This window comes from Capsicum annuum, chromosome 10 (assembly GCF_002878395.1).
Source record: "Capsicum annuum cultivar UCD-10X-F1 chromosome 10, UCD10Xv1.1, whole genome shotgun sequence".
Taxonomy (NCBI): domain Eukaryota; kingdom Viridiplantae; phylum Streptophyta; class Magnoliopsida; order Solanales; family Solanaceae; genus Capsicum; species Capsicum annuum.
This window is the reverse complement of record NC_061120.1, coordinates 5,511,128-5,534,791: the sequence shown is the minus strand read 5'-3', so window position 1 is coordinate 5,534,791 and position 23,664 is coordinate 5,511,128. Positions and strand designations below refer to the sequence as shown.

At 32.6% G+C, this 23,664-nt stretch overlaps 2 protein-coding genes and 1 long non-coding RNA gene across 4 annotated transcripts in view; all 3 read right to left on the bottom strand.

The window, feature by feature from the left end:
• LOC107844118 (cytochrome P450 CYP72A219) overlaps positions 1-2,544 on the bottom strand; it is a 10,411-nt gene extending 7,867 nt beyond the window's left edge. Inside the window, exon 1 of the mRNA XM_047398436.1 lies at positions 2,172-2,544. The gene's annotated coding sequence lies outside the window, so the exon portion shown is untranslated. The remainder of the gene's footprint in view (positions 1-2,171) is intronic.
• Positions 2,545-3,356: 812 nt separating this feature from the next.
• Positions 3,357-4,677, bottom strand: LOC107845871. The gene is made up of 2 exons (XM_016690368.2): positions 4,246-4,677; positions 3,357-3,735 (listed from the first exon to the last, which is right to left on the bottom strand). The coding sequence occupies exons 1-2, from the start codon at positions 4,514-4,516 to the stop codon at positions 3,656-3,658; spliced, it is 351 nt and encodes a 116-aa protein (XP_016545854.2). The 5' UTR covers positions 4,517-4,677; the 3' UTR covers positions 3,357-3,655.
• Positions 4,678-7,185: 2,508 nt separating this feature from the next.
• On the bottom strand, positions 7,186-9,523 carry LOC124888107. Of its 2 annotated transcripts, none has more exons than XR_007046072.1 (2): positions 9,315-9,523; positions 7,186-8,522 (listed from the first exon to the last, which is right to left on the bottom strand). It is a non-coding gene; the product is annotated as an uncharacterized LOC124888107 (long non-coding RNA). The 2 variants fall into 2 exon arrangements; XR_007046071.1 differs by having other exon boundaries at positions 7,186-7,446.
• Positions 9,524-23,664: the final 14,141 nt, after the last annotated feature.

Sequence of the window (23,664 nt, the reverse complement as noted above, 5' to 3'; positions counted from 1 at the left end):
GGGTAGGTGCCTGCTACAAAATCTTCAACCAACAAATCAAAGGACATGGATCGAACTAGCTTTGATACCATGTTAATAGAACTTTATTGAAAGAAAGAAAGGCTAAGGTTTACAATATAATCTGAAAAGCATAAAACTAACTAAAACAAAAGTAGGCTATATATACATAGCCAATAACCTAAAGGTCCATAAACTAAAGGCCCAATAACATATGGGCTAACACGTAATTATTACATACATATAGTGAATCCCTATAACGTAGGTATATTACTCATAATATTTAGTTATGGGTATAAAATCCCTAATTCATCATACATATACATATGATACGATGTTTTTTTCATACATATAGTACAGAAATTTATACAAAAAAGGACATCTTTAGAGTGAAAAGGGGGGGGGGGGGGGGGGGGGGGGGGGGGGGGTATCGTTGAAAGCGTTGCATTTATAATAAGCTATATAATGTGCAAATTAATAGTTAATTAGATTTCAATACGAACATCAATATCAGATGGAAAAAAAGAAGTTGAAACAACGATTGAAAAGGTAGAGCAAAATAATTATAATTTTAATTCTTTGACTATTGTTAATTTTATTGTGATCATTTGATATTTTATTAAATATATTTAATGTTGAATCAATTAGAATATTCGAGAAGGAGAAGAAAAATGAGAAAGAGGAGGGGAGATACTAAATTTAGGGGAATAAGGATAAAAGAGTCATTAAAAAATATCTTTAATTTTTTCGAATTTTAATTTAAATAGAAATTTCACATAAACAAATTTTATTTAAGAAAATAATTAAATAGGTTGAGTGACTTTGTGAGTAAAAATGTGATAGTTGAGTGATTTTTGAAGTAAAGAACAAAGTTGAATGATTTTTTGGAATAAAAGTCCAAAGTTGAGTGACCATCTGAGGTATTAACTCAATATTCTTATTTTCAAGAGTGGGAGTACATTTATATGGTTGAATGGCAGAACAGATGAAAAATTGTTGAAGAGCAATATTTTTCAAGAAAATGATCTTTAGGAAAACATTATACATCAAAAATATTTTAATCGTATATGCCATTACAACTTTCATTGCCATCGAGAAATCATGAATAATGAGTTATATTATATGATCTTATTTTGGTTAATTATGTGAAAATAAGGTCGTTGAAGTGCACTATATATGTGTGTCTGTATATGTGAATATCTCTCTATATATATATTGTAAAATGGGAAAAGACTCAAATATGTCATTGAACTATTAGAAATGGCTTATTTATGTTATCCGTTAAAAGTTGGGCTCATTCATGCTATCGCCGTTACAAAACTGACTCATCCATGCCATTACTTTTAACAGCCGATTTTTATAAAACAACTTTGTCACGTGGCAGCATATTAGAGGTCCACATCATTTTTTATTTTTTTAATTTTTTTTTTAAAAAAATAATTTTTTTTTTTATAATTTTTTTTTTAAATGGTGTTGGTTACAAAGTTTATAGATTACATATTTCTATGCTTTTATTTATCAAATAACAAATAATAAATTTTGCATATAACTAATGTTCATGTTTTTTCTGGATTCTTATTTTTAAAAATAATTATATATATGTTTGACCAATCTTCTAGGTATCTATTTATACATGAACCCAACATATTCAAACCTGAAATTCTAGTTCATCATAACCATTGATAGTCCTTATATGCAATGATAATAAAGGACAGAACCGTATTCTTGTCATATTTTGCCAAATGAAAAAGGTGACCATATTAAAATGATCAATTCAAAGATCTTAAATGGTTAATCCTTCTTAACACTTCGAAAAGTACATGATAGAGAAAGAAAAAGAATGCAAAAATGTGAACAATTTCTTTTGTTGGTGCATTCTCTTTTTCTTACTTTTCTCTCTCTCTTTGTGTGTATGCATGCAAAATGTATGTAGTAAAATATTGTGTATGGAAGTGTATGTTATCATTTATTCTTTTTTTATAATCATTTATATGCATGCATGCATGGATCATATATTATATCAAATCTCACTTCAAATTTAATCATAACAAAGATTTGAATACTCTAGTATTACAACAACAAATGTAAAATAAGAGTAACTCCACTTCATAAGATTGAAATTGAATTTCGCATAATTGCGATATTATATTATTCAAAGAAACGTAAAGGGTTACCTTTGGGAAAAATAGTTGCCAACAAAAGAAAGAAGAAGCTGCGAACTCGAAACCACGAACCAAACCTCAAACTCCAACTTGTTGTCTACCCGTTTATGTTATTTGCTTTTTGTTTCTGTCAAATTTTACTCCCTTTTCTTCTTAACTCTTCTCTTTTCTTGTTTTTCTCTCACAATCCGTGTTTTTTTTCAAGGTTCCTCTCTCTTTCTTCCTGTTTTTGTCCTTTTTGCTTCCCTAATCCTCCCTATTTGTTCCCCTTATCTTTGTGTTTTTCTATGTCCCCCTTTGTGTCTGTGTAGGTGTACTATATAATGTATAAGGTTGGGAAGTTGAGGGGGTTGAGGAAAAGGTGAGGATGATTGGGGTAGTTTTCTTTAGAATAAGATTTTTTTTATAAATATATAATCTATAAGGTTGGGAAGTTGAGGGGTTTTTTTTATTTTTTTATTTTTTTTAAAAAATATTATAAAAAATATTTATAATAAAAAAAATTATAATTTTTTTAAATTAAATTTTAAAAAAAAATTTAAAAAATGATGTGGACCTCTAATTAGCTGCCACGTGGCAAAACTGTTTTCTAAAAACCGGCTGTAAAAGTAATGGCATGGATGAACCAGTTTTATAACAGCGATGGCATGAATGAGCCCAATTTTTAACGGATGACATAAATGAGCAATTTCTGATAGTTCAGTGGCATATTTGAGTCTTTTCCCTAGTAAAATCAAAGTGTTTTAGAATATATCTAGATCTCGATAAGTTGTGTAAATTTATGTGATTGAGAATTTCTGTTCAATCAATGGTAGAGTCATCCTTATCCAAGAGAGTGTCATTTGAAATTATACTTATGTTATTGTTGTTGTGTGGATAAAATTGGAGACAACTTGGTTATTCATTTTCTTTTTTGCATAGATTATTCTAAAAATTTGTGTTGTATTTGGAGTTCAGGTCCAGTCGTTGTACATTACATGATGTAGTATTGTAATACCATATCCTCAAAGAAATTTGTTTTTTTTTCCTAAAAAGAAGGTAGGAGCTTTCAAGAAAATATCATTAATCATCTTGGTAATAGAGTACCTCGATACTCCTAAACTTAATACGTTTTATTCAGCACACCCAAAATTTGTGTAGTCATAGTTATTGCATAAACTAAAGGGATCTATTGCTGGAAGTAGCTTTTCTTCGCGCTTTAGTAGGAAGCAATAGAGTTTTATTCAATACAACACAATTACACACATAAAAAAGAGTCGCCAGGTACACTAAAGTTATCGCTATACATAGGGTATGGAGAAGGACCCCACCGTAAAGGTGTATTATCACATGACAACAACTTTATCAGTTACTCGGCTCCCTCCTAGCACAATTACATCCATAACTTAGAACATTAGAACAACAAAAGTATCTAGTAGCTTAAGTACATAGCATAGTGTCATTGACACATACGTTGAGGACCATAATTTTACTTATTTATTAGAACTAATTAGTTCTTAAGAAGCTTTCTCTAGAGCATTGTCAATGCAATATTTCTCACTGCAGCTTGTCATGCAACTTCCAAACTTCTCTTTATCTGCAAAATTAACGAAAAATTACTACACAATTTGTATAAGCAGACCTATACTTATATATATTGTCCAAATGTCTATAAATAGAGAGATAGTTGTACATATTGTCCAAAAGTCAATAAATTCTCCATGAGGTAGTGGTAAGGTTTGGTTGGGATATGACTCGATATGTTATTGTAAATGTCTACACCTAAATATTTGAAGTAATCATTCTTTTAGTTTCTTTCTGAACAATTAGTATAAGTAGAGATTAAATTAAACTCCAGAGAGAAATACAACAACATTGTACCTTAAGCGTGTGTGTGCATGTGGAGTGGGTTTATTTTACTGATTTGGCTAGACGTCCATTTTATCAACGTCATAAAACTAATTTTGTAACGAAAATCAACCTCAAATATGCGTATAGATGTTTAAGGTGTCCTATATTAATGTTTATCTTTAAGCCACCAATTTTATTGAGTCGCCCTGCCTATTACAAAAACACAAGTTGCAAGACGACAAGGAATGCTAGTTACCGTATTGGATGAGGAACTTGGAGCAATGACCAAGGGTACATCCAAAATCACAAACACGTTTTCGAGTTGCAGCCACAGTATCAACTGATTCATCTGTGTTTCCATGATAAATGCAACCGGAAAGGCACCAACCTAGGCACAGCGGATTTTCTTCGCACTTCACTACACATTTTAGGTAGCAAGCGATGTCAATTTTTTCTTGGGCCATAGCATAATGCTCTGTCACCACAATCATTGCAAGGAACAACATCATTACAACTTTCAATGCCATTGAAAGATATCGAGGAATAGTGAGTTATATTATACGGTATTCTTATTTTGGTTGATGTGAAAATAAGGTGCTCAAAGTGCACTATTTATAGAGAAAAGATATTGTATAAAAGCAAAGTTTTTTAGATTATACTTAGATCTAGATAAGGTGTGATAATGTGTGTGATCAGGGATAGAGTCATCCTTGTCCATAAAGTGTTATTTAACACCTCTTCATTAAAAAATTACACCTTGTAGCCTGTAGGATAGGTAAAATAATTGTGCATACATATACACACACATTAGTTTAATTAACTGCACGTGCCTCGCACGTGTAAAGTTTGATTATTTAAAATTAAACAAATTTATCTATTGCGGAGATTTTTAATAAAGTGTAAAAATTTAACAAATATGAGTCCGGAACCAAAATATGCCATGAAACTAAAAAATGTACCAAAATATGTCATGTTTTAAAAATGGTACCATAAGATGCTTAACAGAAATATGTCATGTTCTTAAAAAGAGAGTTATATAATTTTTATTATATTTACGTAGAGGAAAAAAAGTAAGTTATGTAACTTTTATTATATAACTCACTTTTTGAGTAAGTCATGTAGAAAAAATGCATAACTCACCTAGTGAGTTATGTAGAAAAAAATGCAAAACTCTCTAATTAAAAGAGTTGTGTAATTTCTATTACATAATTCACTTTTTAAATGAGTTATGTAAAAAAAAATGCATAACTCTCTTGTTAATAGAGTTATGTAACTTCTCTTACATAATTCTCTTTTTAAGAGAGTTATGTGCATTTTTTGAAACTTAACTCCGTTTGCTCATTTTCATTAAAAACATGACATATTTTGGTACTCTCTTTGTTTAAAAAAAATGACCTACTTTCCTTTTTAGTCTGTTTAAAAAAGAGCGACCCCTTTCCTTTTTTAGGAACTTTTTAATTTTAACTTTACACGTGGCATGTTTAAGACCACAAGATTAAAGGGCATTTTGGTACATTTGACATATCTTTAATTTAACACCACAAGATTCAAAAGTCTTCTTTATTTTCTTAAACTCCGTGCCAAGTCAAATTAGGTCATTCTTTTTTAAATGGAGGGAGTACTTTTTTTAATTTCATGACATATTTTGGTTTCAGACTCAGCATGCTTTCTATCCGCAATGAATACAACTTTCTATACATGTTAAAATAATGTCTAAAATCATACACAAATTAAAAATTATTGATTGTATTGTTATTACGTACTTAAAACTTTTAAAATTTTGATACTTCCTCAATTTTTCATATTTTAACAGTTTTATATTTATTTCTAGATTTTCAAATCTTCTTAAAATCAAATTTAATTGATTTAAAAATTTTAAACTAATGGGAAAAAATATTAGTTGTCATTAATTCTGATGACTTCTAATGAGGAATGGTTTTACCATAAATATATTTAATTAATTTTCAACTCTTAAATATTAGAGAAAAATAGTGAAAAGATGATTTTGTCTAAAGCAAAGACTTTTAATGAATGACAAAAAGTTCAAAAAATATTTCTAAGGTCCTTCACACTTTTAATATATTATAGATTATAGATTATAAATTATAAATATAAATTATAGATTATAGATATGGAGGACCGCAAATATATTGAATCTCCCTGACTTCAACTTATGTTACTTTGTTTTCCTAAAGTCTTAACTCCGGATAAGTCAAAATTAGACAAAAATATATTATCCTTAATATCATTCGGGCTCTAATATTTTTTGACTTCAGCTCCAAATGTCTTTTTAAAATTTTAGCGTAATATTATCTGAAGTCTTAATTTGTGTATGATATCTAATTCATATTACATAAACTCTAATATGTGGTAAACAAGATAAGAATAAATAAAAGTAGTGGTCCATTCTAAACAAGTGAAAACAAATCTATTTGACCAAATATTTCAAACCATAAAAATTCAAATTTCATTCATCACTTTTAATTTTAGTGGTTCATAGAATAATATTTTTTTAATTGTAGGCAAATATTATTGTCACAATTCAATTAATCATGAGGACACCTACTCTAATCCACCTAAATAGAAGAATCCTTACCACCTATTCAAAACATATACGGAAATTATTATAAACAATTTAATTAAGATCTCAGGATCTAACAAATACTATATAGCCTGTTTCAAAAAATACATCAGGAAAATACTTTTTCCGATGACCTAGTCTACACATGTATCAGAGCTTTAATACAATAAAGACAAAACAAAAAATGCAGCTCCCACCATAGGAATGAAATAAGTAGAAATTGATGGAGATGACTATCCACGTCTTTTAAAAAACATCAACTGATCCTACAACCAAACTATATCCTAGAAGAGGTTTAGCAAGAGTAGTATTAATACAATCACACATACTGATAAGCATCATTGATCAACCAAAGTTGAATCATGCAAACGTGGCATAAATATCCGAAGTCAAACATGCGCTTATAAAATAAAACCAATTATATATTTCTTGATCCATTTTTCAGTCACTACTCTCCTTATGATTTCCCTCCCCCCACCTCCCACCCCCGTCACGACTCAAATTTGGGACCGTGATGGAACCTATCCCATCCTTCGTGATAGGTAAGCCAAATATCCAATTTCACGAACAACATCTCAAACTCATAGAAGTGGAAGAAAATAAGAACATAATCAATTATGAATAATCTCATAAGTAGATTAATAGACTAGTAAATCAAATCATAGATAATCCCAGGTTTGGAAGTCACTAATACAAGCCCCTAAATACAAAGCCATAAGAAAGTTTGAGTCTTTCAAAATGCGGAAAATGCATAAAGACAAGGCTAAAGGAGATTTCAGTAGTCTCCAAAGCCAGTAGCAGCTACCTCGAATCTCCAATAATGCTAGCAAAGAAGGAACCACAGGAATCAATATCCGGAGGTTGTCAAATCTGTACCTGCACGTAGAGTGCAGAAAAAGCAAGAGTGAGTACGGAATCACGTGTACTCAGCAAGCATCGTCGATCGCTCCTAATTCAAAGTGGTGACGAGTGACACCACATAAATCATCTAAAAACAAACATACAACCTGCACTCAGCAAAACCACCTAAATCTAACTGAATAGTCAAGTTTAACAGTCATAAGGATATCATAATACAATCTAGGAATTTCTCAATCCAGTGAAATAAATAACACATATACAATAAGTACAAGGTCAACAAATACACTTTAACCAATCTGAACCAAATGAATCAATGCAATTCGATGCAATGTAATGCAATGCATATGCGGTGTACACACCTACCGAGCAATGGCTTCAAGATTAGGACCCATGGGGGACTCACAAGGTCCACGTACTATGCAGGTGTGCACATTGATCTCAATCAATATATTTTGCAGGTGTACACTACGATCTCAATAAATATACTGTGCAGACATGCACTCCGATCCCAATATATATTGTGCAGGCATGCACTTCGATTCCAATAAATATATTGTGCAGGCATGTACTCCGATCCCAATAAATATATATTGTATTGTGCAGGCGTGCACTCCGATCCTATATGAAATACGATGCATGATGTGCAAACGTGCAACACCTATCCCAAATCATCAATAAAGTCAAGCAAAGCACTTTATGTCTTAAACCGAATCAGACAACAATTTCAAGTCCAACTCAACTTATCAAGTGAAAATATCATCATTAGCTAGCTTTTTTAATAATTTATTTACCATAACAAATCAGTCCATCAGACTAGCAAATAGGGAAAAATAGTTTAAACATACAATTAGCTTATTTTATCCCCTCAAACAACATCGGTACCCGTATAGATGCTCGTCACAATCACCTATACGAGACCCCAATTTCCATTACTCCCATTACACAACTAACAACTATTCAAATAAGCACTTTGAAATAGAATCTAAGGAAAGTCTCAACTTGCCTTAAAAGGAGACCCGCAAAGTAAATCCAAAATCAACAAAATTAGATGGAAGCTTTATCCTTTCGAATCGCCTATGAACGAGCCCAATCTATTCAAATATTAATTTTTTTTCTCGTAAGTAAAGGGGTCAAAATTAATAATCGAGTTTCAAATCAAGAGTTTTTTTTTATTAATAGATAACTAAATATTTAATTATATATACCAATATGTCAAAATCCAAATCATAATATGATGACAATACATATATATAGAAAGAGCTCGAAACTAAAGCTAAGCTATATGAAACAGTAACCAAACCATGATCTACTACTTGCCCATAAATCAAAGGTGCAGTAACTAGCCTAATTGAAAATTTTGCTATACTTGTGGACAATCTAAATGTTCTAGAACTTAATTTGTTAGTATTGTTGTTTCCTTTACAAACTCTCAAACCATCAAACCATCAGATTTAATAACCCACGTTAGAATACTACTAATTGCCACAATTCTCTCCAAATTTCTCACTTTCAATCATCCATTATTATACTAGCCAACAACATTACGATCATTAACAACTTACTGCCCATTGATTAATTAATTATTGGCATTACACATCATTAATTATCCAACTATTCTACTGTTTTTCAATTTCATGCATCAGTCCATGCCTAACGGTTCCGATAGAAATAACACAGTGATATTTCCTCTTTTATTTCACTCTCATCAAAATTAATCATTGAATCCGTATTAGCCTCAACTCTCCAAACAAATTAATTCACCACTGCAACAACCAATTTTGGTTCACAATATTCTCCAACCCAACAAGTAAATACTAATAATAGGATCCTAACTCTTAGAAATCAACACAAAAACAAAAGGTTTAAGCTTGTGAAGCTTTTACCTGCAGCAATTAGTAGGTTGACGCCAATGAACTAAGCACTTCAAAACCCTCGTATTTTTTTTTCTTCTCTGGTAAGTTGAGATTCTGACAAATAGGAAAGGTTCTAAACAAAGAAATTATACATAAAACCAAAACAAAATTGATATGAATCAGTGGTCCACTCTTAACAATTAAACAGCAAATCAAACATGCAGAAGAGTTATCCAGTGATCTAATTCAACCATAAAAATTAAATTTCCTTTTATCTCTTTCAACTTTAATATTCGATAGCATAAATTTTTCTTTTAAATTTTTTAATCAAATATTATCTAACACCTTAATTTATGTGTTGCACATAATTCCTAGTAGATATCTCCAATATATATATATATGAAAAAATAAGTTTAAAAAATAAATGTTTAGTGATCTACTCTCAACACGTGAATACAATATGCACAAATAATCCATAATTGTAGGGATACTAGTTAGCCCTAGTTTACTTATTTTGTCCATTCAATCACCTCGCCTGCAAGTCTATGCATGAAATCTCCCATCAGTCTACGTTATGCATGTGTTTATTATCGAGGTCTACTGCTCAAGACAAACCCAACCAACCTTGGTACCTAGCAGATGCAACGTAGTCATGAACTTGCAATGCTTTCCCTCTTTATAGCAATCTCCGGTGTGAAAACTACAAGAATTTATTAGGTTTTATGCCTTCTAAGTCTATTCCTTCTTCTTCATTGTTCCTGAGCTTTGAGACAAACCTAAGAATATTTCATAATAAAGTCTTGTTTTGATTTACAACTGAAAAGAGAAAGGGGTTTTAAAACTCGAAGGGACTGTTTCGGTATCCGTTATAGTGACAGTTAGGCCGCTACTGCAATATCGCCACAACAACAAATTTTCTACTATAGTGGAATGACATCAGTCCACTCTCAAAAATTTTCCTACTTCGAAATTGTCTAATCCTAATCTTTACGAATCTTTTTAAAAATTTTAAAAGAAATTTTCATAACCCGTACCCTTCGGACACGGTGACTTTAATAACGTCTGAACGGATCGTTACAATTATCAAATCCCTTAATTCATGTATGGTATATAATTATCACTATATCTCCAATATGTGGTAAATGAGATTAAAAACTAAAATTTTAGAGGTCTACTCTCGACAAGTGAAAACAAATTCTTTATGAACAAATAATTCAAACTTAAAAATTCAACTTTCATTTATCACTTCTAATTTTAGTGACCCATTCTATTAAAAAAATATGTTAAACCTGTTTTTTTTATTGAACAACAACCCACCCAACTATAACTTATCAACTACTTAGTTTATCTTTTCGTACATTCCATACAATTTTTTCGCTATGCCTACCTTTTTACTATATCCTTTTTTTAGAAGATTAAAAAAAGAATAAGATAATTCATAGACCTCCCTACAATTTCAGGTTCATAATACTATCATTCTTTCCATTTATAATATTGCGTTTACCTTTTTTTTTAATTATATTTTAAACGATATCAAATTGAAGCTTCAGTATTAGCTGATTCATCTATGTTATAATACATAATGCCACACATATTGGGTCAGGTTATTGAGCCATGGCATTATGCCCTGTAAACACAAGCACTGCAAGGAACAACAACACTACAACTTCAATGCAATTGAGAGGTCAGGATTAATGAGTTATAATACATGACCTTGTTTTTTTGGTTGATGTAAAAATATGGTCCTCAAAGTGCATTGTTTATAGAGTAAATATAGTGTAAGATTGAAGTTTTTTAGATTATATTTAGATCTCAATACGTTGTGTGAATTTGTGTGATGAAGAATTCTTTTTTTATCAATGACAGAGTCATTCTTGTTCAAGGAGAGTCATTTGAGATCCTTTCGTGAAAAAATTACACTTTTAAATAGGTAAAACAATTACTTTTATGTATATACGGAGAGTTATATATTGAATCACCTTGTCTTTTGATGGATAGGCATTTTACTACTAATGAATATTGAATATTATCGTGTGAAAATGTTGGTTGACTTTTGATGGATAGACATTTTATTACTATTGAATATTGAATATTATTGTATCAAAATGTCCTGCCTATAGAACATTTTTTTTACTTTTGTCCTATATTGACTTAGTGATCTTTATGGCAATGATCAATGGACAGAATGTGGGAGTTTCGTTTTGCTATCAATATGGTCACTTACCCAGTCCATTCCTTTGTTGATATGTGCAGGATTATCCCTACATCTTTAATGCCGTTATTTGTTCCTTTGTTGATATGTGCAACATTATCCCTACTTCTTTAATGCCATTATTTGTCACTATTCCCATGTTGCATGGCTATTTTTTTCAGCTTCCAACTTCCATTCATTTGTGTTTTACACCTTTAAACACAATAGTTAGTGGTGGTAGAATGTGGACGTAAATATCTTATAATTCTTGTAACTTCGATCACTATTCTCTTTATTACATTGGTAACTCTAGTAACATATAGGCCATTGATCTTTCCTACTTATTATCAACTACTTCATCCAGTTCATTGCATGAAAGATTTTCTCACCGATAAATATTGATTGCCTTTCATATAAGTACAATATAATATAGAGTTTACAAAAGTTGGTAAAAAAGAAAGTTTATTAGTTGAAGAGAGGTGTTCTTTTTTGTGGAGGTTTGATCAACTCTTGTCCACAATTTGCTGAGTTATACTTTGTGGGAACCCTTTTTTATCCTGGAGGGGACAAATCAAGAAAATTATTACTGGACCGGTGAAAATATTTTCTGCAATAGGCTTGGCTACTCCTTAAAGCGAGCGATATATTCACGCCTCAGCCAAGAATAAGTTATCTTTTTTATTTTCTTCAATTGTAATTTTTTAGTTGTAATTTTATTATATTTTCACCATCAACTTTATCGTGTGTTTACTTCGTTATATTTTAACATCATTATTAAAAATTTAGGTGCGAACAAATAGGAAAGGTTCTAAAAAAGAAACTATACATAAAACAAAAACAAAATTGATATGAATGTGGTTCACTCTAACAATCAAAAAGCAAATCAAATTAAACGTGCAGAAGAGTTCACCAATGGTCTGCTCTCAACAAGTAAAGAAACATACTTGTTGAGATAGTAAAGAAACATACTTGTTGAGATATGTGGTAAATAACTGAAAATATCAATAAGTGAAAATAAGCCCTATGTGATCAAATAATTCCAATATAGTTCAACAAAAAATTTAAAAATAAAATTTCATGAAATTAAGAAAATTTATTGGTTCATTCTCAACCAATGAAAATAAATCCTATCATAATCCAAGCATAAAAATTCAGATTTCTTTTCACTTTCAATTTTAGTGATCCTTATTGAATATCCTTTTTTCTGAAATTTTAATCAAATAAGTAGTTATCTAATGCCTTAATTCATGTAGGGTATATAGTTCCTAGCTAGTATCTATCTATAAAATGCGGTAAATAATAAGAATTAAGAAATAAAACTTTAATGGTCCACTCTCTACAAGTGAAAACAATCCTTATATTAACAAGTAATACAATATAATTTAATCATACAAATTCAAATTTCATTTATTACTTGCAGTCATAGTTTTCCAAAATAATATTCTTTTCAATTTTAATCAAATATTATCTAACGTCTTTATTCGTGTGTGGTAAGTAATTTCTTTTATAATATTTCCAATATGAGGGAAATGAGGTTTCTTCAAAACGAAAAAACAAAGGTTTAATGGCCCACTCTTAACAAGTGAAAACAACCCTTAAATGAACAAATAATCTAATATAACTCAACCATAAAAATTCAACTTTCTTTTATGGCAGAATGTTGGAGTTTCTTTTTGCTGTCATTATGGTGACTTACTGACTTACTTTGTCCGTTCCTTTGTTAATATGTGCAGCATTATCCCTACATCTTTAATGCCATTATTTGGCACTATTTCGACTTCCATTTATTTTTTATTCTTGCACCTTTAAACACAATAGTGAGTGTTGTTAGAATGTGGACCTAAGTTTTTTTATAACACTTGTAACTTCTGTTATTATTTTCTTTATTACTCTTGAAACTCTTGTAACATATAGGTCCTTGATTTATAATACTTGTAACTTCTGCCATTATTCTCTTCATTACTCTTGTAACATATAGGTCCTTGATCTTTCCTCTTTATTATCCATTACTTCTTCCTATTCATTGCATGAAAGATTTTCTCACCTATAAATAGTGATGGTCTTTCATATCTTTTTCTATGTACAAGATAATATAGAGTTCACAAAAGCTAGTAAAAAAGTAAGTTTATTAGTTGAAGGGGGGTATTCTTTTATATGGTGCTTTGGACTCAACTCTTGTCCAGAATTTGTTGAGTTGTACTTGGTGAGAACCCTTTTGTATTCTGGTGGGGACAAGTGAAGATGATTACCGCTAGATTGGTGGAAACATTTGTTGCAGTGGACTTGAATCTCCTTAAAGAGAGCGAAATATCTGTGCCTCAGCCAAGAAGAAGATATTTTTTTATTTTCTTCATTTGTAATTTTTCAGTTGTAATTTTATTATAATTTCACCATCAACTTTATCGTGTGTTTACTTCTTTATATTTTAAGCAAATAGAAAAAGTTCTAAACAAAGTAACTATACATAAAATGAAAACAAAATTGATATGAATCAGTTGTCCACTCTTAACAATTAAACAACAAATCAAACATGCAGAAGAGTTCACCAATAGTCTACTCTCAACATGTAAAGAAACATACTATCAAACAAATTAGAGAATGAGAAGTTCTGATAATAGACATGTGAATGAAACATATTGTGAAAACTGGTCCATTCAAGTGAACAAGGCTGAGATGCAGACAAGTTACTGATAAGATGACTTCGCATACAAATAGAAGTGGATAAACAGTTTCCATAGCAGAAGAAGTTGAGTGGAATAAAAAGTCCTGCAAAAGAGTCCTAGTCAAGATAAAGATAAACATGAAGTTGTGCTAAAGTGGGGATGATCAAGGAGTCCAACAATAAGAGAAGATAAAGGAAAAGAGTCCTATTAAATCTGAGAGAGTGAGAGGCGGCTGCAACTAGAAGGGGAGTTACTTGATAGAGTCCTACACAAGATAGAAGAAGAGATGAAAAAGGACTGCATCAGAAGGTGTGCATATATACGCCAAGCTGCATTCAAATAACTCACTCAAGCACTAAAAAGATAATCAACAATCAGCATATCAGTTCACATACTTGAAGAAGAACCTAGCCTCTTACTTAGCAGGTCGTAGACTGTGTGTAGTAGGTAGGTTCCTTGAGTTGTAATAAGTCATTGTTATAGTCTTAGTGATCTATAAACTGAGGTAGGAGTTGTGTCTTCAAGTTGGGGAACTCGAAGACTTGGGAACACTTCTCTTCGAAAGATTTGTGTTTTTACAGTAATAGGAGTTAGAAATTTTAATTCCTAGTTTACAAGAAGTCTTGTAATTCTGTTAATTTGTTGAGGCTCAAGTATTATAGTGAAGTTGGGGTTAAATCCTGTAGAGGTACAGGTCGTGGTTTTTTACACCTTTCTTGAGCCGGGTGTTTTCCACGTAAAAACACTGTGTTCAGTATTTACTTCTGTGAACCACGTTTACTTAATTGTTCCACATATAGGTAATTAGTAGGACTCATACTCTAACAAGTGGTATCAGAGAGAGGTTGTCTTAAATAAGGCTAGCACCTAAGAAAAGATCAATATGATGAATTCCATATCTCTTACTGGTCACAGTGAAGGTCAGTTAACTACTAGACCTCCACTTTTTTATGGTTCTCACTTTATCTGGTGAAAAGAAAGGGTGGAGATGTTCATTCAAGGTGAAGATTATGAATTATGGGACAGGATTACTAATGGTCCCACTATTCTAATGTAGACTGTTGATGGTGAACAAGTCAAGAAAGTAAGGAGTGAATTTACTCCTGATGACTTGTTGGCTTTGAAGAAAAATGCAAAGGCCAAAAATATCTTGGTTTATGGACTAGGACCTACTGAATATAACAGGGTATCCACCTACACTACTGATAAGCAAATTTGGGATGCACTGGTAAATGGTCATGAAGGCACTTCTCAAGTAAGAAAATTCAGGATTGCTCTCCTTTTTACTGAGTATGAGACATTCAAAATGAAGGAAAATAAAACCCTTCATGAGATGATGACAAGATTGAACACCTTAATAACTGAGTTGACTTCCTTAAGAAAAGTTATCTCTGAGGAAGAACAAGTTGAAAAGGTACTGAGGGTGTTACCTCAATCAAAATAGAATGTTAAGGTGACTGCAATTAGGGAGGCAAATAAGGATCTTGATGTCATGACCCTGGATGAACTTGTAGGGAACTTAAGGACTTATGAAATGAAAGTTGACGAGTCATAGAACAAGCAGCCCCTGAGAAAATCTTAGAATTAAAAGCTTCTGATTGTGATGAGGAATTTGAACTTGATAAGGAGTAAGGTGCCTTCACAACCAAGAACTTCAGCAAATTCTTTAAGAAGAAGAAAGGAACAGGTACTAAGAAATGTTCCAATGACAATCCAAATGGGTGCTATAAATGTGGCAAAACTGATCATTAGATTAGGGACTGTCCAGTCTGGGATATAGAATGGAAGAAGGAAAAGGCTGAAAAGAAACTGAAGGCAAAAAAAGGAGAAGCATGCAATGATAGCAGCCTAGGGATCTGATTCAGATGAAGATAAAGTTGATAAAACTGCATTCATAGCTCTTGGAGATTTAGAACTAGATGAAGAAGAAGTGGACTTTGAGGTAAGTATACTTGAACTCAAAGAAAAACTGCAATTATTCTCAAACCAAAACTTATTTCCTTGATGAGTGCATTGATTGATGATTTCCAAGAGTTAACCTCTGATAGGGATGAATTGTTCAACAGTCTAGCAAGTCTTAAATTTGATCTCATTGATCTAAAGGCTTACTCAGATACAGTTGATAAGGAAAATTGCATTCTCAAGTAACAAGTTGCAGAACTTGAGATTTCAAACAACAATCTTAAATCTGAAGTTCTCAAATTAACTCTCATTGAAAATGTGAAAAAGGCCATAAGTAAAGAATAAGAAAATGCTAAACTTGAGCTTGTTAATTATAAATAAGAATGTCATGATTTAACTGAAAAAATGAATAAGTTGATTTAGGAAGTTTCTAAACTAAAACTGGATCTTGAAAAGGAAAACAGGTGGACAAATTTCTCAAGAATTATTTACAAATTAAGTGAGAGAAACTTCAATGAAAAGGTAGGTTTAGGATTCCATTAAAACCCTGATGATCCTAAATATTTGTGTTATATCTGTGAAAACCTTGGACATCCTACCACTGAATGTCCAGTGGCTGAAAAAAGCAGATCAAACAGCCAAAACCTGGCTAACAGATCTTTTCAGACCAAAATGAATAAAACCAGTTTTGATCAGAGAAACAGATTGCACTATGTGTTGCCTGCATGGACTAAAATAAATCTCATTCATCCTTTCACTCACAAAATACGAACCAAGTTTTTCTGGGTTCCTAAATCTAACCATTGATTTATTTTGAAGGAGAAAGTGAAAGGAAGCAAAAGCCACTGGTACTTGGATAACACTTGCTCAATACACATGACTGGTGACAAGAAAAAATTTCTTTCACTCTCCAAAATATATGGGGGAGGAGTGTCTTTTGGTGTTGAAAAAAAAGGGAATCATCACTGGAGTTGGAAAAATTGGCTCATTTGAGTCAAAAGCATTGGAAGATATCTATCTTGTAGAAGGACTGAAGCATAACCTGTTGAGCATCTCACAACTATGTGACAAAGGTAATAAAGTTATTTTTACTGCTGCAGGAGTCAAGGTTAAAAGGATGGATACCAAAGCGATTATGCTTACTGCAAGGAGATACAAAAATGTATACAAAGCTGACATCATGGCACTACTTGGACCTGAGTTAACTTGTCTAAGTGCAATTGAAAATGAGCCCCTCCTTTGGCACAGAATACTTGGACATGCAAGTCTGAAACAACTAAACATACTCTCCTCCAAAGAAATGTGTAATACCTCGCAAATTCTCCTAGTCGTAAAGGCTCGTTTAAGCTAGCCAAGAGAAGCTTAGCACTAAAAATTTGTCTAAGTGTTGAAACTTTCTCATATAGACCTTCGATCTTCGGGTATTTATTTGACGACCTTTCTGACATTCATTTTTTGATTTTCAAGTTGAGTTGCGATGGGGAAAGGTCTTAGTACATCTCAGATGAGTTTCAGAATTTTTGGGGTAGTATAAGTGTCACGACCCAAATCGAGGCCCTGGCCATGATGAGTATCTCGAACCATGAAGGCCCAGACGCCCCTCTCTATTTGGTAGTAATGCACAACGTTCATATAAATAAAGAAGATGCAGAACAAAACATAATACGGAATCATAGTCAATTCTGAATTCAAAATAATGAGGAAAAACTGCAATTCAACAATATCTAAATAACCTCTGGCTCAGTCTACAAAATCTCTACTATATCTCAAAATAACAACTGTATGAAATCTAGGACAAGGCCCCCAGTAGATCAAAACTATAAAAACGATAAATAACTGTAAGACATTAGGCCTTCTGGAATATAGAAGGCTCACCACTTAACTCTGCTCTGTTGTCTGAAAACACTACGGCATAGCAGGACTCTTGAACTGAGCTTTAGACCCTGGGAGGTAGGAGGGGTTCAATAAAATTGTACTGGTACGCAAAGTAATCCAAAATAAAGCTTGTATATAAATAAAATAGTTGGAGAGCAATTTGTCAAAATATCATGCATGAAATAGTTCTAAAACACATGGGCACTTTCTAAAAGTCATAAATCATTCTTATTAATGCAATGTCTGATCTTTGTATTACTTATGAGCTAAGTGGCACTCCCCTACAATTCTGATATTCCATGGATGGTATGGAATCCGTCTTTGACTCGGCGGAAAAGCCCCCAACCCTAGTGTACCGCAAGGATTGGAGTTTCTAATTCTGATATGCTACACGACACTAGGCCAGCATAATATAATATACTTGGATCGATAAATCACGGTTTCAGGCAACGAGTTGTCTGAACCCGTGCCTTCTTCGGGGAACCACCTAAAATCTCTTTATGCCCAATTTTATCTTGTTCTGAATCATGCATTATTCTAGTTGCAACATCTAAAAATTCTGACTTCAAACATGCATTCTATTTTATTCTGAATTACCATGGCATAATCTAAATTGGTGTCGTCACACCAAAACTTGCAAGTCCTCTTTTCTGAGCCATAATGTATCATGCATAATTCTTTCATTGAAACACAGTTCAGACCACCCAAACATACAAACAATATAAAAGATTTCATGTTCCGAAAATACAAGTCAAAACTATGCTGAGATTATTCAAACATATGATGGTCATGTGTTCTTTTAGCAAACTATGCTACTCTTTGTTATATGCATATTCAACATTTATCAACATGCATAACCCTCTCTTTTTATTTTGAAATCATATTCAAGTCATAGCATAAATCAAGACATTTCATATCATGCTTTCAAGATGCAATTTAGAACAATTCATATCATATGGAAGATGGAAAAAATCATAACAAGAGAGGGGTTCATTTTTATTTATGCTCTCAATTGAATATTCATCCTTAAACACATTCATTCATTCATACATACATACATATATATATATATAATTTTTCAATCAATTTGGAAGAAGGTCTAAAGACCAAAACCATACTGTCAAAACTTCTAAAACATGATTATATTCATAAATTCAAAACCCTTTTCTTAAAACATGATTTCTATATCCATGAGATTTTTAGGAAAACCCCGCGTACCTTAGATTATGAACTTTGGATGAACATTTGCTTTTGGGACTCTGTTTGTGCTTTTGATGGATGATTCTTGAAGATCTTAGTTTGGAAATTCTAATTCTTGAATCAATTTTTGGAATTTAATGGTGAAATTTTAAGGAATCTTGAATCTTAGGTTGAGGCCCTAGGGTTTGGTTCTTGAGAGTATTTGAGAGAAAGGAGTATATTTTGGTGAATTTAGGGCTTAATCTTATATTTATGGAGCTATGGGGTGAAGGAAAAATACCAAAGTACCCCTCCAAAATCATTTGAAAAATGCTGAATTTATCAGCTGGCGACATTGGCCTAATGTAGTCACATATGTGACAAGCCGTCAGCTCATGTCGTCACAAAATATTGGAATTTATAACTTTCTGCCTAAGTCTGACGACATTTTCTGATAAGTCGTCAGAAATATCGTCGGAAATGTGATAAGCCATCAGAAATATCGTCAGACAGTTGCCAGGATAATATGTTAAAGTAAAATGAGCATAACGTTTTTCTCCGATATTGGATTTTGGAAATATTTGTGGAGTTGGAAAGAGAACTCAAATACCTTTCATTTGATATATAGTAGGCCACCCAGTTTGTCATATATAAGGAGTTATGGTCGATTGAAGTTGACTCAAGTTTTGACACTCACTAAAACTTGAACGATAGGAAAGCTTTCAACTAGTCCTTGAGTTAGCGGACCTCTATGATCTCGACTCATGCTCAACTAGATTCTCACGCTACATTATTGATTAGCCCAAAAAAATTTCATAGGATTTATGGATCTTGGATCATTTACGCATAGAAATGATGGTTTTTCATTCAAACCTGAATTTTGGGGTGTTATAGTAAGGGCACATTTGGTGCACCAAACCAATGGCAAAAGGGGCTGGTGAGGCGCAGCCCTGCCCATAGCCTTTTGCCCAGTTTTTAGCATTTCAGGATCAATTTGTAACAATCATAACTTCCTATATATAATGAATTGGGAGAGCTTATATATATATCAAATGAAAGCCCTTTGAGTCTTATTTCCAATGCAATTGGTTTCATGCAAATCCAACATCGTAGTAAAACGTTATACCAATTTACTCCAGCATATCAAACCAGTAACTGAGGGACAGATGTGACCTTATTTGTTTCCTTAGAGTCATTTTGGTCATCTTCCACCCCTATATATACCCACAAACATGGGATTTGAGTCATTTAAAAGCAAAATATACTCCTTCTTCCAATTTTCTCTCAAAAACAACACCCCTTAGTCCCAAACAAAAATCAAGATCCCTAAAAATTCAACCTTAGGAATTCAAAAATAATTTCAGATTCGGAATCCCCATTGCAAGAGATACAAAGGGCACCCATCAATCTTACAAATAGAGTTACGGAATCTAGAGTTTATTCAAATTCACAAATTCGAGGTATGCAAGTGTTGATACTTGGGTTCTTTCCACCCAAGAAGCTCAAAACCCCTTTTTCCTAAATTCAAAGATTGTGTTTTATGAATTTTTATGATTTATGTGGTTTGAAATTGATGTTCTTGATGTTGTTGAAATTAAATTTATTTTTTGATAATAAAGACTCAAACTTTGACCCTAGTATATGTTGATCTTGTGGTGTTCATGATAAAGCCTCTTCAAGAAGCATGTTGAGTTGTGTAATCATGTTAATTGGGGTAATGAATTGTTGTAAGGCCAAGATGATTGAAGTTTGATGTTGTTATATATTAATTAATGTTGGAAATAATCATATTTTCCTTGTGTGTTAAACCATGATCATATCATGTTGAAATCCTTGAGCGATGAATTGGTTGATAGAGTTAGGATATTTAGAAGTAGTAATTGTTGAATAACTAAAGCATGCTCCCTACATGTTTGATGAAATGCTTATGTGAAGAGATTAGAGCCATTATAGTATGTTGACTAGGAATCCCCAATGATGTATTGACTAATGCATGCCAAGTGTTTGTAAAAAAAAACCTTTAGTGAATGGATGGTGACATGATAGCATGAAATCCTTAATTATGTACCTTGAATGCATGTTATGTGTTTATTGCAAGATTTTGTGGAATGAGTTATGAAGTATTTGGCTTGCAATTCCTATGCAAATACATACTAGTAATTTCCAAGTTCTTGAAGAGATGTTTTATTGAGTATATGGTGAATCCATATTATGATGTTGATGTTGGTTATGAATTCAAAGAGTCAAGTCCTATCAGTTTCCTTCTATCGAGTCCTGGGGGTACTTGTACCTAAAAAATATAGTTGTGTGCCTAGAGCCGAGTCAGTCTTAAGATAATCTCAGTCGTGGTATGATCAATAGAACTCAGTCAATGACTGAACAGTAAGAAAACTTAGTAATCTCAGCATTCAGTCTAATCAAGCTCAGTACTCAGTTCATATCTCAGTAGTATTTTGTATCTAGTCGATACTTCAGTAAAGCTCAGTAAGATATGAAATTCAGTAGCACTTAGATAGAAAGTAGAACTCATTAGTATTCCATCAGATACGAAACCAAGCAAACTCAGTCAGATCAGTCAAGTAAGATAATCAGTAAAAGGAATCAGCTCAGTCTAAGTTCAGCTAAGAATCAGTTTAGTGCTTTTCAGTTGGGAGTAGGACTCAGCACCGAGTGAGCTCAAGGATGGGAGCTCACTTACTAGTAGAGGGTGTGATTCTTAAAAGCAATCTTTGCTCTCCAGAACTACGTAGCCAGCATAGATTGAGATATCATACCTGCTAGTTGAGGTTAGATGAGGTGGCTTGACCTGTTAGATGAGGGCTCCACCATTCTCATTTGAGTACCTGATAGATGAGGGTTATGTAAAGTTGTCTTTACCCGTGGCACGATACTGACACCTTTCCAATTAGGGTTACACGTTAGACCCCAACTTAACTAGAAGGGGCATGTTGGTTATATGACTATTTTCCACAGTCTCAGTTTCAGAATCAGTCTCAGTATTCAGGAAAGAACTCAATTTAGTTCTATAGAAGTCAAGGCTGATAGATACAGGCCATCGTATTATTATTTGCAAATTCGAAGATCTACTGCTAGACAGGCCGATCTCAGATTCAGTTAATCAAGTATTATTACCAATAGATTCAGAGACTACCTGCTAGATAGGGTTGATCTCAGATTTAGTCAATCTTTCTTTTTATTAGTATACCCAGAGACAACCTGTTAGATAGGGTTGATATCAGTTTCAGTAGCTTTAGATACTCATTCTCTCATTATGTTTAGAAATTTCATCTTGGCAGCATATTCAGTATCAGTTATCAGATTTAGTCCTAGTATGCTCAGTATCAGTATGTGCAGTATGTTCAGTAGTTACAGATTCTCTATGTATGCTAATCCATCTTTTGCATATCATTCAATTAAGTTATGTGCATGCATAAGCCCTTGCATTTAGTCTTACCTCATTTGCACACTCAGTATATTCCAATATACTGACGTATTTGCGCTATAGTGTTTCTTTTTATTTGACACCATAGATTCGGAGACACGAGTTCTAGATTAGCAGTAGCAGCCCAGTATATAGCAGTGAGTCCTCATCTTTCGACGATAGTTATTATTCTAGTACATTATTATTTTCAGTTTATTTTAGCAGACGGAGTAAGTTGGGGACTTGTCCCATCAACTCCACAGTTTAGACAGTTAGAGGCTTTTCAGACAGATGTATAAGTATTGGAATTTCAGATTTGTGTATTTTAGGTTTTTTGAACGTTATGGCAAGTTTTCCGTATTATTTAGTATTTTTATATAGTTATTGCTGCAAATATCAGAAGAGGGCTAGCTTGTGGCCCTTCGGGGTTATGAGCACCATATGGCGTTCCTGTTATAGAAAATTAGAGAGTTACAACATGGTACTGGGATTATCCAAGACCAAGTTTAAGGAAGAAAAGATATGTAGTGGTTATGTAAGAGGGAAGTAGGTAAGGTCTTCTTTTAAATCTAAGAACCACGTTAGCACATCCAAGTGCCTTGACCTGGTTCATGTGGACTTATGTAAACCCAAGAGACTATAAATCAGAGGTGGAAAGAGGTATGTTTTGGTAATTATTGATGATTATTCTAGGTTCACCTGGACCTTGTTTCTAGCCTCTAAAGAAGATGCCTTTGATGTCTTTAAAATTTTTATCAAGAAAATTGAAAAGAAACTAGTTACTTCTTTAGTCTCCAAAAGGTCTGACCATGGTACAAAATTTGAGAATATAAAATTCTTGGAATTTTGTTCAGCAAATGGTATAGATCATAACTTCTAGCTCCTAGAAAACCACAACAAAATAGAGTGGTATAAAGAAAAAATATAACCTTGGAGGATATGGCCAGAACAATGATGCTTGCCGCAAATATTGCTAAAAACCTATGGGCTAAAGCAATTAGTACTGCAGCATATATCATAAATAGATGTATGATCAGACCTATGTTAGAGAAGACTCCCTATGAATTACTAAAAGGAAGAAAGCCTAACATCTCTCACTTTAGAACCTTTGGATGTAAATGTTTTATACATAATAATGGAAAGGATAAC

Coding starts and splice junctions, on each gene's coding strand:
- LOC107845871 (XM_016690368.2), bottom strand. CDS start 4,516: ATGGCATTGAAAGTTGTAATGATGTTGTTCCTTGCAATGATTGTGGTG. Junction 3,736..4,245: donor CAAGTTCCTCATCCAATACG/GTAACTAGCATT, acceptor TTAATTTTGCAG/ATAAAGAGAAGTTTGGAAGT.